The sequence below is a fragment of the Sabethes cyaneus genome, chromosome 3 (assembly GCF_943734655.1).
Source record: "Sabethes cyaneus chromosome 3, idSabCyanKW18_F2, whole genome shotgun sequence".
Classification (NCBI taxonomy): domain Eukaryota; kingdom Metazoa; phylum Arthropoda; class Insecta; order Diptera; family Culicidae; genus Sabethes; species Sabethes cyaneus.
This window is the reverse complement of record NC_071355.1, coordinates 215597662-215619907: the sequence shown is the minus strand read 5'-3', so window position 1 is coordinate 215619907 and position 22246 is coordinate 215597662. Positions and strand designations below refer to the sequence as shown.

Here is a 22246-nt window from a genome sequence, read left to right as displayed (position 1 = left end):
ACCTTTTATCGTTGCGATACAGTTGTTCAATATCCGTCGCTATGAAAAGCGATCAGTTTCGATTGCTTTTGCCATTCAAAGCACGTGTTAAGAATATTTCTGTTGACATCTGCGAAAGTTTTACGGTTGTGGATAGTTGCTACCGACGCGACCATACCGTTCGATTCCTGCCATGAAGATATCCAAACAGTTACTTGTCACTGACCTAGGGTCACCGCCGTGGTCAGGAAATCTTGAAGCATGCTTGAAGTAACTATCAGCGATCAAGTTCATTACTACCAGTTGATGTTTTTTCGATGAATCGTTCATAATTGCTAGAGCCGGCACTTGAGTTCAACAAGTGGGATTGTATTATGATGTGTTTAGTAGATTTTATGGGAAGCTCATGGAAAAATTATACCTGCTTCAAGCGCCACATGATCTGAGCAATTAAGTCATCATTATGTGGAGGTAAATGTCAAAGCAATAAAAATTGTGTTGTATTCTGTAAAGATTTATATATCCATGACTTTTACTCTCAAGGGTCAGAATCGATTAACACCTACAATACAACGAAAGCATGCTTACTCCTTTTTACCATTTATGGTTTTACAACTGAATTCAACCCAGTAGAATTAAAAGATAAATAATTCAATGGTCCATAACATTTTTTTCTGGTTCTAGTTGAGTAATTAATCCAACTGCTTATGCTTCGTATTGCAGAAAGCTATTCAAATTATGTAGTATTTGACAGTAAAAATACTAAGGCCATCGCAAATCATTTTTAATGTCTTTCTTTCATAACGCGAATACTAGACACAACACTTATGGTTCTTATCTTTCTTTCATGTTCACCAAGGTGTGCGCAGTATGTAAAAAATTACAGTGACCTATTCCAGTGTTACGGGACACTATCCCTACTATGTAGATCGGTTCCTGTTTCATCAAATCCATTCTAGTGGAAGATAAAGTACTCTTTAAACAATTATTTTACAAGGTATTTGCCAAAAAAAAATTGGTGAGACAGGAGCCGATTCACACGGTAACAAAGGGTGCTAATTGTGTCCCGTAACGCTGGAATGTATCCAGTGCGCAGCGGTTCCAGGAACAGTCCATGAGGGCAGTCGAAGCGATGATAGTGAACGATCCAGTGTAGAGACGATTGATGAGGCGAAACAACTGGCGAAATATGTCCGGTACATCCTATCGGAAGGAGGATTCGAGATACGGAACTGGCTATCGAACTCGAATCGAGTGCTGCGAGCAAGAATGATTCCTCCTCAGAATAAAAAAGAGAAGAGAAAAATTCACAGTTTACTCAGTCGCGAAGTATTCTCCTCCGTTTTGTTTTAACTTTTCTCTTTTTTACTCAGCAACCTGCACATTGATGTTCTACCTTCTACGCATTGAGGAGTAAACTGAGCAACAAAATGTTAATACACTTTTTGGCTGCCAATGATATGGGACACAAAAAAACTGTTTAGACTTCTCGCAGTGGCAACAATGCAAAAAGTGTTGCATATGATGATACTGGATAATAGATATGGTAACATCGGAGTTCTCGTGCAGTTGCTTTTTCGCTCAATGAGAAACTTAAGTTGATTTAGATTTCTCTTTATTTTTGGCCTGTTTCGCTTTGCGTGGATGGATTTATCATTTGTGGCAGCAGTTCTGCTCATTGTATTGAACAAAAAAAAAGGTGCAGTTTTTGCACAATGAGTGAGGAAATGGCAAGCCTGGCTGCGAGAATTTGAAGCGAATTCCGGAGAAAAGAGCTTGAATCTGACGAGTGAGATGACGACGGAGAAAGTTCTGGGCTTGTGGTGGTATACTGAGGCCGATTCGTTCACCTTCGAGCTTCAAGGTTGCTTCGAGATTCAACGTCGAACTACTGCAAGGTGACATCGTTCCAACGAAAAGACAGATTCTAAGCACGCTTATGCCAACCTGCGATCCGCTGGGACTTCTGGCGCACTTTCTAATGTTCCTGATGGTACTGCAGCAGGAAATTTGATGCAACGGTGTAAATTGGAATGATCCTATCAAGAACGAAAAGTTTAAGAAACAACAGACATGGCATTCTTCCGCAAATGGAATCGGTTAGCGTGCCAAGATGTTATCGGACGAAGATGAGCATTTGTGAGCAGAATGTGGTCCAGCTGCATGTATTCGTAGATGCGTCGGAGAACGGTTTTGCTGCAGTCGCATATCTGCGGTTCGAAACAGACGGCGAAGTGGAATGTGCACTCATCCGCGCAAAAACGAGAGTAGCTCCGTTGCGATTCGTGTCGATTCCTAGACTAGAACTGCAAGCAGCAGTCATTGGAGTTCGCCTAACAAGCGATGTTATACAGACCATATTTCTGGACGGATTCACGCCATGACCTATGTTGGTTTAATTCCGACCACCGGAAATTTGACCAGTTCGTTGGCGGAGACATCCGAATGGAACTGGGTCCCGACAAAGCTAATCGAAGACGCTGCCGAATCTCACTCCTACCAGCCACTGGTTCCGTGACCCTAAGTTCCTGTAGGGACCAACAGAAGGATGACCTGTCACCGAGTTCAAATTCGAACACACCACAGAGGAGAAACGGTCACGTGTACTGCACCATTCTGTCGAATTCTGCTGGGAAGATTTCTCGGAGTGGAAGCGACTGCGGTACATTTCGGTGGAGTTTGGGAAAGCCTCGTTCAATCCATGAAGAAAGCCCTAAAGCACCTCCAAGTCACCCGCACACCCACGGACAAAATACAGAGAAACACATTCACTGAACTCGAGGTTAATATCAACTCCCGACCTCAGACAAAATTACCACTAAACGATGAGTTTTCTCCAGCGCTCATCCCGAATGACCTCTTGATGGGGTCGGCCGACGGTTCTAAGCCCCCGATCGCATACGACGACAGCACCTACGCCCTGAAGCACACCTGTCCCAGGTGTATGCCAACCGATATTGGCGTCGGTGGATAGCTGAGGTCCTGCCCACACACACGGAGGACAAAGTGGCTCAAGTAAACCAAACCGATCACTAATAAGACATCGTCGTCATTGTAGACGACACGCTGCCAAGGAACTGTTGACCGAAGGGTCGTGTGTTTCTTGCAGTCCGCTCTACCTCGAAGTACCGGGAAAAGTGTCATAATATTCCGTTGCGACGCACCTTCGTCAACATTACGTTGAACCCGCAATTCTTTCACAACATTAGCGAACCGGAACGGTGGGATCGAGCTGAAGCAGAAGAATGACAGGCCAGAAGTAAACAAAACAGAGCGTTTAGATAGCCAGCAAAAAAAATAAACCCTAAAACGTGTCAAATCACCATAAAATTGATAATAAATCCTTAAAACGACTAAAATTAAATTTTTGCTTAAAACTATTAATTAGTTGACTTTAGATAATGAACTCGTTCTGTGCTACAAACGCTACAATCTTTCATACATCGTTGTTTCTTAAAGGTGATTGCATTGCAAGATTACATATAACAATTGAGATTACATATAACGAAATTGGAAAAAGACACTAAACGTAAGTGATATATAAATTAGGGGAGTGTCGTCGTGGTTGGGCCACGTTTTGGAATTCGCCCATAACTTTCGTTTCAAAAGAAATTTTGGAAGTCTAAATACATCGTTGCAAAGGTCTAAGAATAAAGTATATTTTCGGAAAGTTTTGAACTGATTGCTTGAAAAATAAAAATCAGAGGGGTTGTGTACAAGACACGACCGCATATATAGGTGACGCAGGACAACGTAAGACTCTTTTGCCCTTATTCTGCGAGTCACGCGACTCAATACGCCAATTGTCACTCGCCGTGACTCGCCAAGTGTGAACTGTACATGCTACATGCGTTGTATGTAATATTTATCAAAGTAGTAAAATTGCATACGTTTAATTCTCAAAAGATTGTGCATTTGAAAACAATTTAACAAAATCAAGAACACAAACTATTGCTTTCCTGCTACCTTACTGAAATTAAAGATTGTTTTTATTATCCATGGTTTCCCACGTTGAAGGGATTTTACCAATTCAATCCTATTTTATCAACAGCACTTCTTTTCACTACACTTCTAATGAAACGGCAAGCATGCGTATTCATACAGAGTCGTATTATAACCGAACACTACAGCTGTAGCACATTTTTCCAACACAGATATCAAGTTCGCCGAGGTTTAATCGTCTCGCAGTAAAGAATTTGCGATCTATTGGGAAAACGAACTTGTGTCATTTTTTCTGGCACACTTCCCTAACACAGACATCAAATTGGACTAGGTTTAATCGCGTTCGTAAGAAATCTGTTGGCACAAGGGGGCTTTGTTACTCTCTCTGGCGTACTTCCCAAGCAAGGACGTCAAAATGGTCTAGGTTGAACCGCGGTGTTAAGAAATCTTGTTAAAATGAGGAAACTGTCACTTGTTTTGGCTTACTTCCCAAGCACAGATATCAAATTGGTATAGGTTTAGATCATCGTAAAGAATCTTCCAACCAATCACGAAGCAAGAATTCTGGTATAACATAGGTTAATTATTTTCAATTTTTCAATAGTTCAACTTGACCAAACTCGTGACTTTAGTCATGACCTTGAAATGCGGTCAGGCATATATTAATATTTATTTTGAAACGATGATTCTACAATTGATGAAGGGACGGTAAGGGAAAGTAATGAAGGATTTTTTTCGGGAATGAAGGGGAAGGGTGGAAAGGAAGGGGGGGGGGGGGGGTAATAGGTAGCTATGGTTAACAAGTTGTCGTTGTGACTCCTATCTTTTGTCCAATGCTGGAAGGCGCATGGGTCGAACCAAGCTGTAATCAGAGATTATAACCGGATTTGAACCCAGAACACCTGCCAGGGCGTGTCGCTCACTGGTACCCGTGTACCTTTGAACCACAGAGGCGCTGGACAAAAGAAGTCTGCACAACCCCCCTTATTAACCATAGCGCGACATGGGTTGTTCTATTTTTAGACACACAAATTGTGCCTCTTCCTACACCTACTGTAGAAACCACCATGCGCCTTCCAGCATTGGACAAAAGATAGGAGTCACAACGACAACTTGTTAACCATAACTACCTATTTACCCCCCCCCCCCCTTCCTTTCCACTCTTCCCCTTCATTCCCGAAAAAATCCTTCGTTACTTTCCCTTACCGTCCCTTCATCAATTGTAGAATCATCGTTTCAAAATAAATATTAATATATGCCTGACCGCATTTCAAGGTCATGACTAAAGTCACGAGTTTGGTCTATTTTCATAGGAACGGAGCCTTTCTCCGAAGAACCGCGCTGAGAAACGCGGACTAACACGCTTACGGACGAACGTCACACGCAGTACCTTGCAAGTCGTAATGGCCTGCATAGTGTCCTGAAAGTAAAAACGAGTTAGATCAAAACTTCTCGGTCGGTGGTCTCTACAGTAGGTAGGAAGAGCAGTAGGAAGAGGCACAATTTGTGTGTCTAAAAATAGAACAACCCATGTCGCGCTATGGTTAATAAGAGGGGTTGTGCAGACTTCTTTTGTCCAGCGCCTCTGTGGTTCAAAGGTACACGGGTACCAGTGAGCGACACGCCCTGGCAGGTGTTCTGGGTTCAAATCCGGTTATAATCTCTGATTACAGCTTGGTTCGACCCATGCGCCTTCCAGCATTGGACAAAAGATAGGAGTCACAACGACAACTTGTTAACCATAGCTACCTATTACCCCCCCCCCCCCCCTTCCTTTCCACCCTTCCCCTTCATTCCCGAAAATATCCTTCTTCATTACTTTCCCTTACCGTCCCTTCATCAATTGTAGAATCATCGTTTCAAAATAAATATTAATAGTTCAACATCAAGAATCCATACTTTTCTTCATTTGGGTCAATTCTTAGAAGATTTTCCGATCGATTGGTGTAAGAATATTGAAAATCGATCAGAAAACCGCTGAGCTATCAGCGCTCAAAACCTTTCATTTTTCGTATCGCTCGCATTTTTCGATTCTTTGGAATGACACCCTATCTCAAAACTTGCCGTAAGACGTAGTCCTACGTCAAAAAGTTATAGGCATTTACGTGAAAACATAAAATGTTGTCATAGTCGGGCCATGTTGTACAGGTCGGGCCACCGCAGAAAATCTAAGACATACGTATTGAAATTCTATATAAAGACATAAAAAGAAGGAATTCCCAATGGCTCAAATAGTTACAAATACCCTATTTTTAATTGCATTTTTGCGAAATTTTGGCAATCTTGTAAAATCAATATTGCCCCAATCGCCTTTTCCGAAGTGTATTTTTATTTATTTATTTATTAACTTTGATCCATCTGACAACAGTGTCTACATGAATAAAACATACTAAATTACTACTAACAGGCTAACTAGATTACATTCAAACTTTGCAAGCGATTTCGAAAACAATTAGCAGAACAATTAAAATCAAAGTGACTATATACACGATTAAACATACAACACATAGCTCTGATTGGCTCATTTTGTCCGTAATCAGTTCTTCTAAAATCCAGTCGAAGAAAATCTGAGCTGCGAAGGGTACGTGGAGCAGCGTTTATGTTAATTTGAGCGAAGAAATTTGGAGAGTCCAATTCGCCCAGCAAAACTTTCCTGATGAAGAGTATCCTATCAATATTTCTCCTTTTGGCGAGAGTTTCCATATCGAGTAATTTCGAATCGAGTAATTATCGAGTAATTCGAGTAATAATCGAGTAATTGTACAACTACAATGAAAAAAACCTGATTTAATCCACCTATTGGTGAAAGGAACCTTTGTTATACGGTCTTACTTGCTATTTGAGATAGAAATCGACACGTCTTCGGAACATAATTCATCTATTAGTTAACGTTGCATTGTGCGTTGGTTTACATAAAAATTTTGGAAATTGAATAAGCTTACAAAATTTGAACAAAATAGTACCACTTACAAATTTTGATAGTTCTTTTTCTCATGAAATTGCTGAGTAAGTTGTTACTAATGTGGGTAAGTGCAAGTAAAAGTAAGTTGTAAGAAGAAATATTATTCTTTAACATATACATTGCGTAGTAAAGGTCTAGTTTATAGGTTTTTGAACTATGCATAACTATGCATCAATAAGGTTTTCTTGAAAAAATTTCATCAATTTTTATTAACCTTCGGTTACCCACGCTGTTGTATACTGAATAACATGTGTAGGTTTTTGAATGCCATATTTACCAATCGGTGTTTAACTAACGTATATTCTTCAAAAAAATCTTCAGCAAAATGTCTGAATTATTCAATGCAATAATACTTTAAATTGTTAAGAAAATAGATCAGCATAAACCGATAGCACAGAAACGAAGCAAGCAGCATGTGAGGTGTACCCAAGGTTGCCACCAGGTTTTCCCGAAAATCTGGCGAACACGAATAAAAGTGTCTGGCAAAAATCTGGTGGTAAATTAGTCCGATGGGGAGGCGTTTTCCTGAAAAAATCTTGCTCGTTTTGCTCACCGTAGATGCAAAATTTTGTCCAAAATTAGAAGTGATGACCTTTTTGCAAGACGGATAATCGAAAATCTGGCACAGTGCCAAATATCTGGAAGGTTTTAAGCTTTGTCTGTTGGTCTGGCGCGCAATCAAAAATCTGGCAAAATCCAGATTTATCTGGCATACTGGCAACCGCAGGTGTACCGCTATTGGTCCCAAACTGGAATTTTTTCACGTTACTTCATATGGAAAAATGATGTCTGTATGTAGCAAAACTATCAGCAAATGTAAAATGTTTAAAATGTATCCGTCAGTTGGTAGTCGAGTAATTCGGGGTTAAAATCAGGGTATTTTTATAATCAAAGTTCTACAGTTCCTAAACAAGAAAACATAGAGGTATACTATTTTCAGCAAAGTTGTGTATTTTTACTATTTGTATAACTTTGTAACACATGAAAAAGTCATGCAACAATTACAAAAAGAGCTAAAATAGAAAACTGATTTTACAAATACAGAAACAATAAATAAGATTTCTCTGTCTTCGCTTCTATCTCAGGTTACAGTCTTCAGCAAAATTTCTTGTAATAATAGGCTCTAAAACTTTGCAGAACATATCAATGTGTTATATTGAAACTGAAAAAAAAATTTTTCACTTTTAGGGGGATTAATCCAAATTTAAATTGCACCAGATGAAAGAGCATTCAATTTCAAGAAACTCTTCCAAAGGTTCGATAAACTTAAAAACAAGTTTTCCTAGTCAAAACTCTAGTGCGCACGTTTTCTTTGGTTTTGGGTTATTGTGCGAGCGAGTAACTGTGTTGCAAAAGTTGGCGCGAGCGTTCGAGGATTGATATCTTTTGACCGGTAAAACCAATTCTTATGAAATTTTGCATATATATTCGTAGTGTCAAAACCTCTCGTTTGATATTAAAATAATTGAAATTAGGTAAATTATCTTGGTTAAAATCATTGTAAATTATTGTTAATTTTGGTGTGGTGTATACGATTGCTCATAACTTTCAAATTAAACGTCCAATCCAAAAACCATTCAATAGTGATCTATCCGGCTATATTACCTGCCAAATAAAACAAATAGCGCATAAATCGGCTTGGCCATCTCTGAGAAACAGGCGATCATTTGAACCTTATCAAAAATGGTTTTTAAGAGCTAACTTTTAAACTGCTTGTCCGTTTTCAATAAAACTTGGTAAAAAGTTTAGTAACAGCAAGAGCTTTCGTTTGGTACTAAGATCGTTAAAATTGGTTGCGTAGTTCAGGAGAAACGCGTGTCACGTAGTTTTCACATTTTTGCTTATAACTTTTAAACGAAACGTCGGACCGCAAAGCAATTCAACAGTGATATACTAGACAATAATACCTTACAAAAAAAAGTAAAAGCGATCAAATCGGTTCAGCCATCTTCGAGAAACAGGCGATAGAAAATGAGCTGCACACACACACATACACACATACACACATACACACATACACACATACACACACAGACATTGCTCAGTTCGTCGAGCTCTATCGATTGGTATATGTGATTCGGTCCTACGGGCCTCGGACCAATTTCGTGTTTTTCGACCAATTTCTAAACCTTTGTTATATAGTATAACAAAGGTAAAACAACAAAAATCTAGGTTTTTATCGTATTAATTTTGCTTTATTTCATCACATTTTACGTGACTGACATTCGCTAGCGATAATTGCGCTTCTGCACTTAAAATTATGGTGGCCCAACCATGACTACTCAAGTAGCCCGACCTTTACAAATAGCGCTTTTCTAGTATTTCACCTTAGCCTTCCCAAACACCTTACTGGAGGGAATTTTTCTATAGTCTTCGTGTGCAGCACAACACACTTCATACATTTTCAAAATTTATCTCGATAATTGCATTTCATGAATCTTGAACAAAAGTTCATTGCGCCTGGAAAACTTTTTTTGTAAGATTTAGTTTCCGAGTTCAGTACGGGTGTTTTGAATACACGATTGAAACTCATAATATTGTGAAAAGTTAGCTATCAAAATAAGAAGTATTACAATGGTTGTATCATAATATCATGAGTTACTAAAATTATAAAATCGTGATGGCCCGACCATAACAGTAGCCCGACGATAACGACAATACCCTACATTATTATGAAATCAAAACCAATAGTAAAGCAAAATAAAAATTTTGTATAATTATATGGAAAACTAACTAATTATTGCCATATTATACACGATAGGGATTTTTTAACAGCTTTAGCTATAGCTGTTAAACAAACGGAAAATTGCCTGTCTGTTGCGAACGCAACAAGACCAGTAACGTACCTCGAAGCTTACTGAGTAGTAAGAATCTTAATTGAAAATCGGTTTAACTTGGACCCGTAATTCATTTGAGAGAGCATATTTATGCAAAAATTCATGTAACACAAAAAGAATGAGTGAATGAGTGAATGAGTGAATGAGTGAGTGAGTGAGTGAGTGAGTGAGTGAGTGAGTGAGTGAGTGAGTGAGTGAGTGAGTGAGTGAGTGAGTGAGTGAGTGAGTGAGGAGAGAGATAGCAGGTTTAACTGCACCTGATTTTGACTCTCAGCTATAGTGAATCTCACTGTTGAATTGAATGCTACAAATTAGCAACGCTTGATTAATGTATCAATCTATCAACATCATAAAAATCACCAACAATTTGACAATGGACAATGGAGTTGTTTGACAATGGGTGATTGTTTTTAAACTTAACTTATTATCATCATTTACCAGGGCAATTTATTAATCTAAGGTTTCGTTATTGGTGTTGACTTAGCGACGTTGCTTCAAAATATTGATATTTGGTTTATAACAAACGTTGGTAAATTGGATAAGTTTTCTTATTTTTTATTTTTAGGTTTCTTATTCTACTAAGACGCTCCAAAAACTTCAGTCAAACGTTGGTGCTCAAATATTGTATACGAATGCAAATACTGAATATTTTTTATTTTTATTCTTTTTTTTCTAAATCCATAGGCAAACTTTTGTCCCTATAATCAGAGTCCCCCTAATGTAGCACACTAACATTTAATCAAGAGTATTAGAATCGGCGGAAAATATTATCACCTATCATCCGTTCATTTAATTGCCACACATATTCTTAACCAGATAGCACTTTGTTAATCTCTGGCACCTATCATAACTAATTCAAAACCATGGCGGAGAGCATTATTTCTAACCCCACCGTGCGAACAACATATGATTCAGCGTACATTTTGCCACAAATCTTCGCAGCTGCACCGCACGAAATGTCATCCTCACTCAAAGTAGCCAGTGCCTGCCACTACCAAAATCTCTACAGGAAAAGGTAATAATCAGTGGAATTTGCCGGCATTTAGCAGCGGCAGAGGCTTTACTTTGAACGGAATCGCAAGAACCGTTGTTGTTGTTGGTTGCTGCCACATGGAGAAGCTTGGTTAGCGATATGGAATGGACCAATGCTTACCTAGCCGACACCGGTAAGGTGTTCGTGTGCACACGAGACGCGATGGTAGCACGACGAAGAAGAAAACCAGGTAAGTGTACACATAAATATTTTTATAGCATTAACTGAACCTAGGGAGGGGTTGTCTGGTACTAAGATGGACCGTTGGATGCGGTGAATCCTCATACAGGTCCAGTCCGCCACCGGTTTAGTATGTAACAGTACGAATAGTGCGAGAATTTCCATATAAATATCATCGACGCGGCCAGCAACGTCTCTAGTAGTTAGGTAGTTATAGTGTATCTCGATTCTAGGTCAGACTCATCAGCGAAATAAGTGATAATCATACGTAAATTTGTTACATTATGCAGCTTGCTGTAAGTTCCTGTTGTTACATTGTCCTCCAGTTTTTGTGTCGAAATTATGTTCAAAGTGAATTCTGTTTTCTGCAGATAGTTATTAGTGCATTGTTTGCCACATGTGTACTTGCCGCTCCCCAAGGGCCCGATACGGAACCAATTCCTATTATCCGGCAGGAGCAGGAAGTGAATCCCGATGGTACCTACCGGTGGAGCTATGAAACTGGTAACGGGATAACGGCGGAAGAGCAAGGTTTTCTCAAAAATCCTGGAACCGAACAGGAAGCGCAGGTATGTCATTGGAATTCAACGAGACATTTATCCGATAGACGGTAAAATTTGTCTGTTACAGTTTTGAAATTTGCTTTCACGCATTAAAAGTATATTATAGTAACATAAAATCTCATAAAGCGGTGCTCCATTCTCAATCTAAAAACAGAAAAGCGTTAAGTACCTACTTTTAAAGTTTCAGAAATGAAAAAGTACCATCTTTACATAACAAATTTATATCTTAGAGATTGTTCAGGAATGAACATTCTACATAAAACGTCCCAGGAATGTAACTATTAACGTATATAGAAAAGTAATTTGTGTTATTCTTTTATTGACAATAGTTTATGCTTTTAGAAAAAACTAAAAGGGTATAAAATATATCTCCCAAATTGTTGACTTGAGTTTATCAATTTGTTGATTTGACTAACCATTGATAAAAGTGATTTCTGCCGCAGTTCAGCAATAAAAGTTTACTTTTATAATTTTCACTACAGCTAAATTTTCGAACAGAAGCTTAATAGCTTTTAAAGTAACAACAAAAATAATCTACTCTGAGGAATAAGGCCATTATAAATATTTTATAAAGTTTTTGTCCTTCCGGTGTTCGGCCACTTGAGGGGGGGGGTGACAAAAACTTTAAATATGATTTGCAATGGCCTAAGGCCATTTTGTTGCATAAAAATATTAGGCTTTGTTAACAACAAAGGTTCTGCCCTAACTAAGAATTTTGTAACAAGCTATCATTTTTTATTAATTTTAACCCATTACTTTTGTGATAAACATACTAAAAAAGTAATAAGCTGTTGCTCTCGCTCAATAAGCTGACCTTCTCGTTCAATTCTGTGCGTAGATAATTACTGAACAACATTTATATTTTCAATAGAAACTACTCTTGTATAACAATGGCGGAGATCATTCGAATTTTCAGAAATCTGAAGAGCAAACCATCTGCCCAATTCCTTCCATTTAATGTGAAAGACTAGATCACACCGATGGGTGAAGTGAAACAGGTTTCAACATGAATGAAGGTCCGTAATGTGCGATACTGATTGCCATCTGTCTTGTTTAAAGTCAACATTTGAACCCACCGAAAGGGTCAAGCTGGTAATGTTTCTGTAAAGATTACCTTCACCTATTTTACTGCAGTCAGCAGCGTTGATGCGTGCTCCATGTGTGTGTGTGGGTGCTCACACTTGGTTTGAATATCATCTCATCTGTCACTTGCCCAATTCAAACTACACCAAAGGATTAACGTACGTAGCAAGCTTCATTTAAGCAATTAACATAAGCTTCAACGACTCGCTTAGAGGAAAGAAATTTTCCAAAAGCTGCACAGCACAAAAGACCATCGCAACGGCTCGTGGGATGCAGATAGTTGCTCAAATTTCGCAACCAAGCCACCAAGACACCGCCGCGTCAGAAGATGCGCGAGATGAAATATTAACCGTGCATTCGCAACGGGCAGATTACACACAGGCCGACAGGAGACGCCGGCCAAGAATATTATTACAGAGGGCCAAAAAGGCCAACCGGTAAGTAATGTCGTCTTTACCAGCCCGACCGGTAACAAGCGCACAAGTGATCCGATCGCAACAGATCGATTGCAAAAGAAATGTTTATTTAATCTCTAGCCTCGCCGGACAATTGGTCACCGTTCCACGCCCGCCCCTCCCCCCAATTCGTCGTCCTGCTCGAAGATCGTCCGGTTGGTAACGATATTCTGAGCAGCAAAATTGTTTTGAAATAAGCGTGAAAATGTGACTGTAATTAATCGAACGTAGCTGCTTTGGGGCACCGGGTGACCCATGAACTGTCGATCGAAGACACACTCGCTGGGTGGAGACGATGCGACACACCAAAACAAGAATGGATAGGCGTGGAACGAGTTTCGATGACCAAGCGGTTCATATTAACACCGAACCGGGTGGTGGTGAATATCTAAAGGTCAAGATTGACATATTTTCTAGATGGCGCATAAATTTATAGAATTTATCAACGGTCACGCACGGTGCCTTTATTTTGTGCATCGCGCGGGCTTACGATGGGAAGCAATAAATATAGCTCCTTGTATGCTTCCAAAATATTTCTACGCTTAGCCGTGGATTAGAATGATCAATACCTTGATGACGAAACAGGGCTGGTTTGGCCGCATGAATGGAAAAGAATTCTTTGATGGTCAGCATCATTTTAATTTATGATAACATTGATTTTATCTCAAGAATTCATAGTCACTGCTTATTATATATCCATCATACGCTGCACTGTAGGCTGTTATTTTAACACTGAATGGCCGTAGATTGACTAGCGATAAGACGATGTTTTGGTAGTGGCTCAAAATAGCTTTACAACATATTGCGTGACAAAGAGTACTATCAAATTTTTTATCAAATTTGTATGCCTTTTGAAACTATCCTAAAATAACTGAATGGATTTGAGGTATAGTGACGGGAGTACATATAAGTTTTTTAATGACCAAGTAGTCACCCAGTTTAGTCATGATGCTTCGCGCATCCTAATACGTGAAACTGAATGCTTGGTGGCATAAATTCTGTATTGAGTCCTGAGAAATTGGTCTGCTCCAAGGTTTATTACGAATACGTTTTACTTGCCGAATGTCCAACCTTGTTTCTTGATTCAACATTATTCTGAGTTTATGTGCTCATTATCTATACCTATAAAAATGGATTTCTGTCTGTCTGCCCGTATGAAGCAGTTTCACGCCAAATCGTCCAAAAAAAGCTGAAATCTGTAATGAACCTCTTTTAATTGGATGAAACTTTACAAACATGTTTGATAGGAGGAAATATGCACCTTCCACAGGTTGCGGAACCACAAATGCCAGCATGGTAGTTGCGCAATCAAGCACAACCCAATATTTCGATTCAGGATGTGGCCAAAACAGGCTAAATTTTTGGTTTATTTTGTGCAAAAACCAATGACATGTTGTGGACTGCACGTGTACAAAGTTCGGATGGCACCGAACTGGACTGACAAACAGAACACACCCTACTAGCACGGTTGTTACAAAATTGTTATGGTAACCGAAATGTGACTAATTTCAGTCGTAATCCGGTTGTTTCAACTAAATGGACCCAAAATGTGCTACTTGGGCGGTGGCCAAAACTCGCGGAAGAAAGCTGTTCACAAAATTGTTCTGTATTGTGATGAATGATGAAACCTACCAGACCCGGTGCCGTGTTTCCTACCGCTACCATCCTTCTGCTTGGTAGTCTGATGCTTCTTGAACGTCTGATTACTTGGGATATGGTCGAATGTTTGATTTCGAATTGTTTACCGCTCTATCGATGAAAAGCATTTGGATTTCGAAGAATATGCTCTTGTTCCACAGATATCACTGTAATCTCTTAATCTATTTTGGTAAAATTCTACCGATATAAACAACATACTTTCAACTATTTTTAATCAAAATTTCTGTTATGTTTAGTCACGTGGCAAAAAGTTACTAACTAATCAGTTTGTCCAGTTTTTTTGAATACATTTTTCAAAATACCCACAACTCAAAAGCGAAACGTTGAATCAATAAGATGTATTCGGATAAGTTATAGGAAATTAAATGTAGTTATTAGAAATTTTATACAAACAGTGGAGCAACTGGAGTAACATACGAAAAAGACATGTTTAATATAAAAAATTAAAATAAATCTACTTTTTTCTCCAAATATCTCGAAAACGGTTGCATTTAGAAAAATAATTGTTATGACCAATTTTGTTGTAAATGACATAAAGAATTGTTATTTGTATTACTAATTCATATATTACTTGAAAAATCCCAAGTTGGAAAAAAATCATGAAAGTCGTTGTCCTACGAAATCCATGAAAGTTGCTCCATCTCAGGATAACTTTTAAAAGCTTGCAAATTATTTCTATTTTTTCCAAAAAAAATTAAAAATGTTCAAAAATGGTATATTTTTGATATTTTATTTCAAGTTTTATTTTCTAAATTTTTGAAAAATTGGTAAAATATTTTTTTCACTGCATATTTTTTCATGTTCAGAAATCAATTTTCTACAACTTGTGCTTAGTCGCTATCAAGGGAGAGATCCAAATAAGCAAACGGGTTGCGTTTCTCCTGAACGTAGACCGATTGCAGTACTGGGAGATAAAAAAGCGAGGTGTTATGGAGGAGGGGGGGGGGAAGAGGCGTAAGGAGTATTATATGAAAAAAGGTTTCGTTTCTGTTCCGTTCTAGGGATTTTCAACGAGCAAACAGATGCATAACTGTTTACGTGGCAGAAGGGGGAGCTGATTGGGATGGCGCCAACAGGGGAGGCGATGATGAACGTGAGTATGAATGTATACCCAACAAACATTTTTGTTGAAAAACAGCTTACAAAGCGCTTGTTACCCAGTAATTAGCTGGACAATGGTTGAATAAACTACTATTCAGAAAAAATGTTTGTTAGGTATTCTGCCATAACTCCGAAACGTCTGGACGGTTGTTCATCAAACTTAGCGTAGATGGTAGACATAGGGGGAGTAGTCGCCAACAAGGGGGGGGTTGGATCTGAACAAGTAAAAAGGGTCACGTTTCTTTTGCATTTAGAACAATAGTACAACTTCTATCGTACAAATAAATGAATAGACAAGTGGCTGAACTACAAGAGAGGATTTATGAAAGGGAGGAATAGGATGGCCATTGACAAGGCGGAGGTTCAAAAATGTAAATAAAGCTTTGTCACGCTTTATAGGGATCACAGAAAAGAAGACAGATATACAAGTGGCCGAGAGTCAACAGGGGAGCTGACAAAGTGTAGACATATTCAAATGAAGAAAAAGAGTTTTGTTTCTTGCATTATGAGATTTTTCGTTACAATAACAGATGTACGAGTTACTGAGAGTCAAAGGGCCCCGAGTAAGATCAAGCAATCAGCTAGCTAGTACAATATAAATGTACTTTGCGTTATTTTGGCAGTATATAAACACTATATGGGTCATTCCATGTCAAGTGACCGAGAAAAAGTTCAAACGTGTAATCAACTTTCACGGATTTGAACCAAATTTCGCCAGATTGTTCGTTTTCGATCAGAAAGCAAAAATCGTAAATTTGGTGCCGATCGGACATTCCCTCGATTAATGGGAGCAACTTCATTTTTAAGGAAAATACCCTTTTTTATCAAAACCTCTTATTTTCTTTTGCTTATACCTCCGGAAATATTGAGTTAATAAAGACACTATTTTCACATTTTCAAAGGAAATCATCCAAGAAATTCGAAAAAGATAATATTTGTGAGCCCCAGTGCTGCCAAACATTTTTAAACTCAATTTGAAAACAAAATTTTCATATTTTTTTGAAACGATGATTCTACAATTGATGAAGGGGCGGTAAGGGAAAGTAATGAAGAAGGATTTTTTTCCGGGAATGAAGGGGAAGGGTGGAAAGGAAGGGGGAGGGGTAAAAGGTAGCTATGCTTAACTAGTTGTCGTTGTGACTCCTATCTTTTGTCCAATGCTGGAAGGTGCATGGGTCGAACCAAGCTGTAATCAGAGATTATAACCGGATTTGAACCCACAACACCTGCCAGGGCGTGTCGCTCACTGGTACCCGTGTACCTTTGAACCACAGAGGCGCTGGACAAAAGAAGTCTGCACAACCCCCCTTATTAACCATAGCGACATGGGTTGGTCTATTTTTAGACACAAATTGTGCCTCTTACTCCACCTACTGTAGAAACCACCGACCGAGAAGTTTTAATCTAACGTGTTTTTACTTTCAGGACGACGACACTATGCAGGCCCTTACGACTTGCAAGGTACTGCGTGTGACGCTGTTCGTCCGAAAGCGTATTAGTCCGCGGTTCTCAGTGCGGTTCTTCGGAGAAAGGCTCCGTTCCTATGACAATTGACCAAACTCGTGACTTTAGTCATGACCTTGAAATGCGGTCAGGTGAAATGTAGGTCATAACTAAAGTTACGAGTTTGGTCAATTGTCATAGGAACGGAGCCTTTCTCCGAAGAACCGTGCTGAGAACCGCGGACTAACACGCTTTCGGACGAACAGCGTCACACGCAGTACCTTGCAAGTCGTAAGGGCCTGCATAGTGTCGTCGTCCTGAAAGTAAAAACACGTTAGATTAAAACTTCTCGGTCGGTGGTTTCTACAGTAGGTGGAGGAAGAGGCACAATTTGTGTCTAAAAATAGACCAACCCATGTCGCTATGGTTAATAAGGGGGGTTGTGCAGACTTCTTTTGTCCAGCGCCTCTGTGGTTCAAAGGTACACGGGTACCAGTGAGCGACACGCCCTGGCAGGTGTTGTGGGTTCAAATCCGGTTATAATCTCTGATTACAGCTTGGTTCGACCCATGCACCTTCCAGCATTGGACAAAAGATAGGAGTCACAACGACAACTAGTTAAGCATAGCTACCTTTTACCCCTCCCCCTTCCTTTCCACCCTTCCCCTTCATTCCCGGAAAAAAATCCTTCTTCATTACTTTCCCTTACCGCCCCTTCATCAATTGTAGAATCATCATTTCAAAAAAATATTAATATATGCCTGACCGCATTTCAAGGTCATGACTAAAGTCACGAGTTTGGTCAAAATTTTCATGTTTCTCTCCATGAAGACAATTTTATCTCAATAATTTCAACTTAATCGTGTTCCGCAGATATTTTTACATAAAAATCACTCAGGTATTCTTTGCCGAACCCGAGATACAGCGTTTTAAAGCAAGCATTTTCCCATTTTTAATGTAAAGCTAAGTGCAGAATAACTATTGTTTTGAAGCAGTAATTCTCTACGCAACGTAAAAATACTTTGGCATTTCGGAAAAGTATTTATACAGTATAACGGGTGGCAACTAAAATTTTGCAATTTTTTCGCGGCCCTTATGCTCAACAACAAACAAGCTCAGAGAGAAATGAGAGTATGTATGTGTTAGCTTTCTTTCTCCTTTTTTTTGTTAATATTTCTTGTTGTGTTTATAGTTGCCCAGTTTTGCTAGAAACGGCGTCGAAACAAGAAGCATTTCGGGAGCGCGTTGTACACTTTTACGAACTGCAACAGAAATCTCGGTAAAAAGTATACGGTACAACATTTAAAAAGCATATATATTGCGGCTTCGACTGTTTACCATATCCTAAGATGCCCAACAACTATTCGCAAGCAAGGTAGTGAAAGATCAGGTAAAATTATGGACGCAGAAGGACATCGTTCTCTTTTTCGTTTCTTAAACAACAAGCCCTCTGGTTTGGCTATCAATTAAGATGCACCAGACGAATGTTTGAAGAAAATTTTGATCCCGTTTCTACAAAAACATCATGCAAATGGACAATACGTGTTTTGGCCGGATAGAGCATCATCGCATTACGCCAGAAAAACACAATCGTTCCTGAATACCCATTCGATCCCATTTTTACCCAAAAACCACGACCCGAAAAATCTGTCTCAGTGCGCCCAATCGAAGATTTGTTCGGGATTTTGAGTTCCTTGGTGTACAAAAATAACTGGAGAGCCACGAATTGCAAACAGTTGATTGTTAGAATCAAGAGATGCATTCGCAAAGTTGACATAACGGCCGTACAACGCTCCTGTTTCGATGTCAAACGAAAGCTTCGCCGAACAGCCGATTACGGACCGTTTTGAAATGTTCACTAATTTTTTTTTTCAACAATGGATAATGTATCTTTAATTTTGGTAAATCAGATCTTTTTCATGTATCTTTGTCTTTTTTTGACAGCTTGAGAAAAAAATTCCAAATTTTAGTTGCCACCCATTATAAAAAGGTTTTTCCTAACACTGTTGCCAACTTTTTAGTTTCCCGCAAGATTTCATTCGCCCTCCCCCCCCCCCCCACCTTTCCACTCTTTCCCCTCCAATCCCAAAAATTTTCATTACTTTCCCCTACCGTCCCGCCATCAATTGTAGAACCATCGTTTCAAAAAAAAAATACCAAGCATTGGACCCAACCGAAAACTGAAAAGTTTTTCGTATGCTTAGCCGTTCTCCACCATACTTGACAAACGTAATTCCTGGCATGAGGGGATGGTCATACCCAGTAACAATTTGGGTTTTATTACACTCTTATGATAGTTTCATAACCAAAATTTGTCATGAAAACCATAATAATAGTACAATAAAATTTACATTTTTGCTTGGGTAAGGGAGATAAAAAGGGGGTCGGCACCAGTCAATGAATGGAGACCCAAATAAGTAAAGTTTTTTGCATTCGAACCGATAACAGTTATACGAGTGACTGAAAAACAAGAAAGTGGGAAGGTCCGAAAAGGAAAAGGGGTACCCAGCCAGCACCAATATGTGTATCATTGCACGAGAATTATCGTAAACATCTCTTAACAAATTCGGAACCGTAAATAGGGCCTAATAAAGCCCACACAACTTGATATTCTATCGTTTATAATGATAGTAGTTGACAAACAGGACTCTCAGCACAAAGTTGTATAGCCGTATGAAGCTGGTCGCGCTTAATTGGATCTTATCGTATAGAAATATCTATATAAGTGTATCGCTTAAAATTATTCCTCAATACGTATTGCGGAGATTCCACCTATTTAGACTCCCACGCGAAAATTATTAGCGTGGTTATTTTCTGCGTGCCCCACACATGTTTGCAATTTAGCGATTTGACTCATCAGTTTTTCATTATTGCCTATCCATTGCACTCCTCCTTTGCTTGACAAGTATATTTTCAATGTATTTGGTAAGTGGAGGATAATTATTATTGAAACTCGTAAAATTGCTGCATGGCACAATATACCACCTTCAAAATGGTACGGATAAGCGGGTTTTGCGCGTCGAATACGATTTTGTTGGATACATGCCAGTACAAGATTCTCATTAGTAATTTAATATACATATGAAATATTATCAATATACATATGAAAATGCCAGCTGGGCAGTAGGGTAGGGGATCCATATTTCGCCATGAGCCATATTTTGCCTGTTTGATGAACCCAAAACCTTATTGCATATTTTTGGTAGACCTAAAAGAAATTATTTGACGAATTGGTAAAATTGATATCCCGTTATCGAAACTTGATCTTCTGTTTTTATACGACCGACTTCGCAGCCAGCTGTTAGAGTACAGAACAATTGCAGGGCCAGTTGCTACGATCCTGTTGACTATAACAGCCTGTCCTAGTCGAGATTCGAACATACGACGACTGGCTCATTAGACCAGTGTCATACCTCAAAGCCAACTGGGAGGTAGGCTCTGCTTAAAATATGGAACAGAAAAAGGCATCCCTTAAATTAATTAACATTAAAATAGATATGGTTTTAAAAGTGCAATACCGATACTAACGCGATATGATACTAACACACATCAAAAACGTTATATTCTAATGCAATAATATTACAACATTCTTTCAAATACTTTAGAAAGGTAAAATAATTCTTAGATGACAAATTATATCCTTTCTTTCGTGAAAGGCGAAAACAAAATCATTATTAATTAAAGAAATGTAGACCTTCCAAGAAAAATCAGACTAAAATTGACATTTTCGCAGTGCTTATGAAGGCTGCTCGTCCAGAACCAATATATATTAATGAAGTGGTGGACGAAGAGGATTCTCTTTATGGAAAAAAAATCGACATGCAAATTTCATGCAGTTCGGTGTTCACGTCACTATCAGCTTGTATTAATTAGCCATATCTTCCTAAATCTATTGTCTATGTCTGAATGAAGCGAGACTGGTATTTTCCTATATTAGGTTGATTGGCAAAGATCGTATCGAAAATGTAGAAGCCTGCCGAAAACGCTATCCCATGTCCTAATATCGAATTAAAATGTCAAGACGCTTGTGACATAGAACTAGGTTATTTTTGAATTTTTGAAAATTCACTGAAAAACGAATAAGTATATTACTAATGAGCCTCCCAGTTGGCTTCGAGGTATAACTCTGGCCTAATAAGCCATCAGGCGTCGTATGTTCGAATCTCAGCTGGGAGAGGCTGTTAGAATCAATAGGATCGAGCAACTGGCCCTGCAACTGTCCTGTACTCTAACAGCCGGCTGCGAAGTCGGTCGTATAAAAACAGAAGGTCAAGTTTCGATAACGGAATGTAGCACCTAGGTTTTACTTTTGGCTTTTCCTTATTATTTTGATTTGGCTGATTGTCAAAAATAGCTGTTACAACAATTTAATGTGCTCAAATCATAGATGTTTGCAGATACTAGAATGATGAGAAAAACAATTAAACATCTAAACAGAAAACCTCTTCTTTCGTAACTTCCAGGTGGCGCAAGGAGAATATTCGTACACCGCACCGGACGGTCAGCTGATTCGGGTGCAGTACATTGCGGACGAGAACGGCTTCCAGCCGATCGGTGACCATCTACCCACGCCGCCGCCCATTCCGCCGGCAATCCAGCGAGCACTGGAGTATCTCGCTAGCCAACCGCCGAGTGACGATGGCTCGAGAAGGTTTTAGCCGTCCCATCGGAAGAACCGCCAGGCAGAAGCATTTAAAAGTGTTCAACTCGTGACATCCATCATAGTCACGATTCTTTCCCGCTTCGGGCACTGGGTTTGCTTGCACCCTTTCCCGCCATGGTTGATTGGTCTGTGCAATCCAGGCCTGCCGATGTTTTTAGACTTAGCAAAAGTGAGAATTCCCTAAATAGAATGACAATAAACCAGATCGAAATTGACACACAAAAGTTGTTGGCGAAATTTCGCCCTTTTGGTAAAGCTCTTAATTCTTGGCCTGGGGCACAACAACGGGATACCATCATCACCGAAAGCAGGTGAAACTTGGTAGCTGGTTTCGAGGATGGATAAC

The 22246-nt window shown here is 39.2% G+C and overlaps 1 protein-coding gene across 1 annotated transcript; it reads left to right on the top strand.

Moving 5' to 3' along the window:
• The first annotated feature begins 11217 nt into the window (after positions 1-11217).
• On the top strand, positions 11218-21895 carry LOC128740691 (endocuticle structural glycoprotein SgAbd-8-like). The gene is made up of 3 exons (XM_053836254.1): positions 11218-11229; positions 11305-11502; positions 21701-21895. The coding sequence occupies exons 1-3, from the start codon at positions 11218-11220 to the stop codon at positions 21893-21895; spliced, it is 405 nt and encodes a 134-aa protein (XP_053692229.1).
• The last annotated feature ends 351 nt before the right edge of the window (positions 21896-22246 follow it).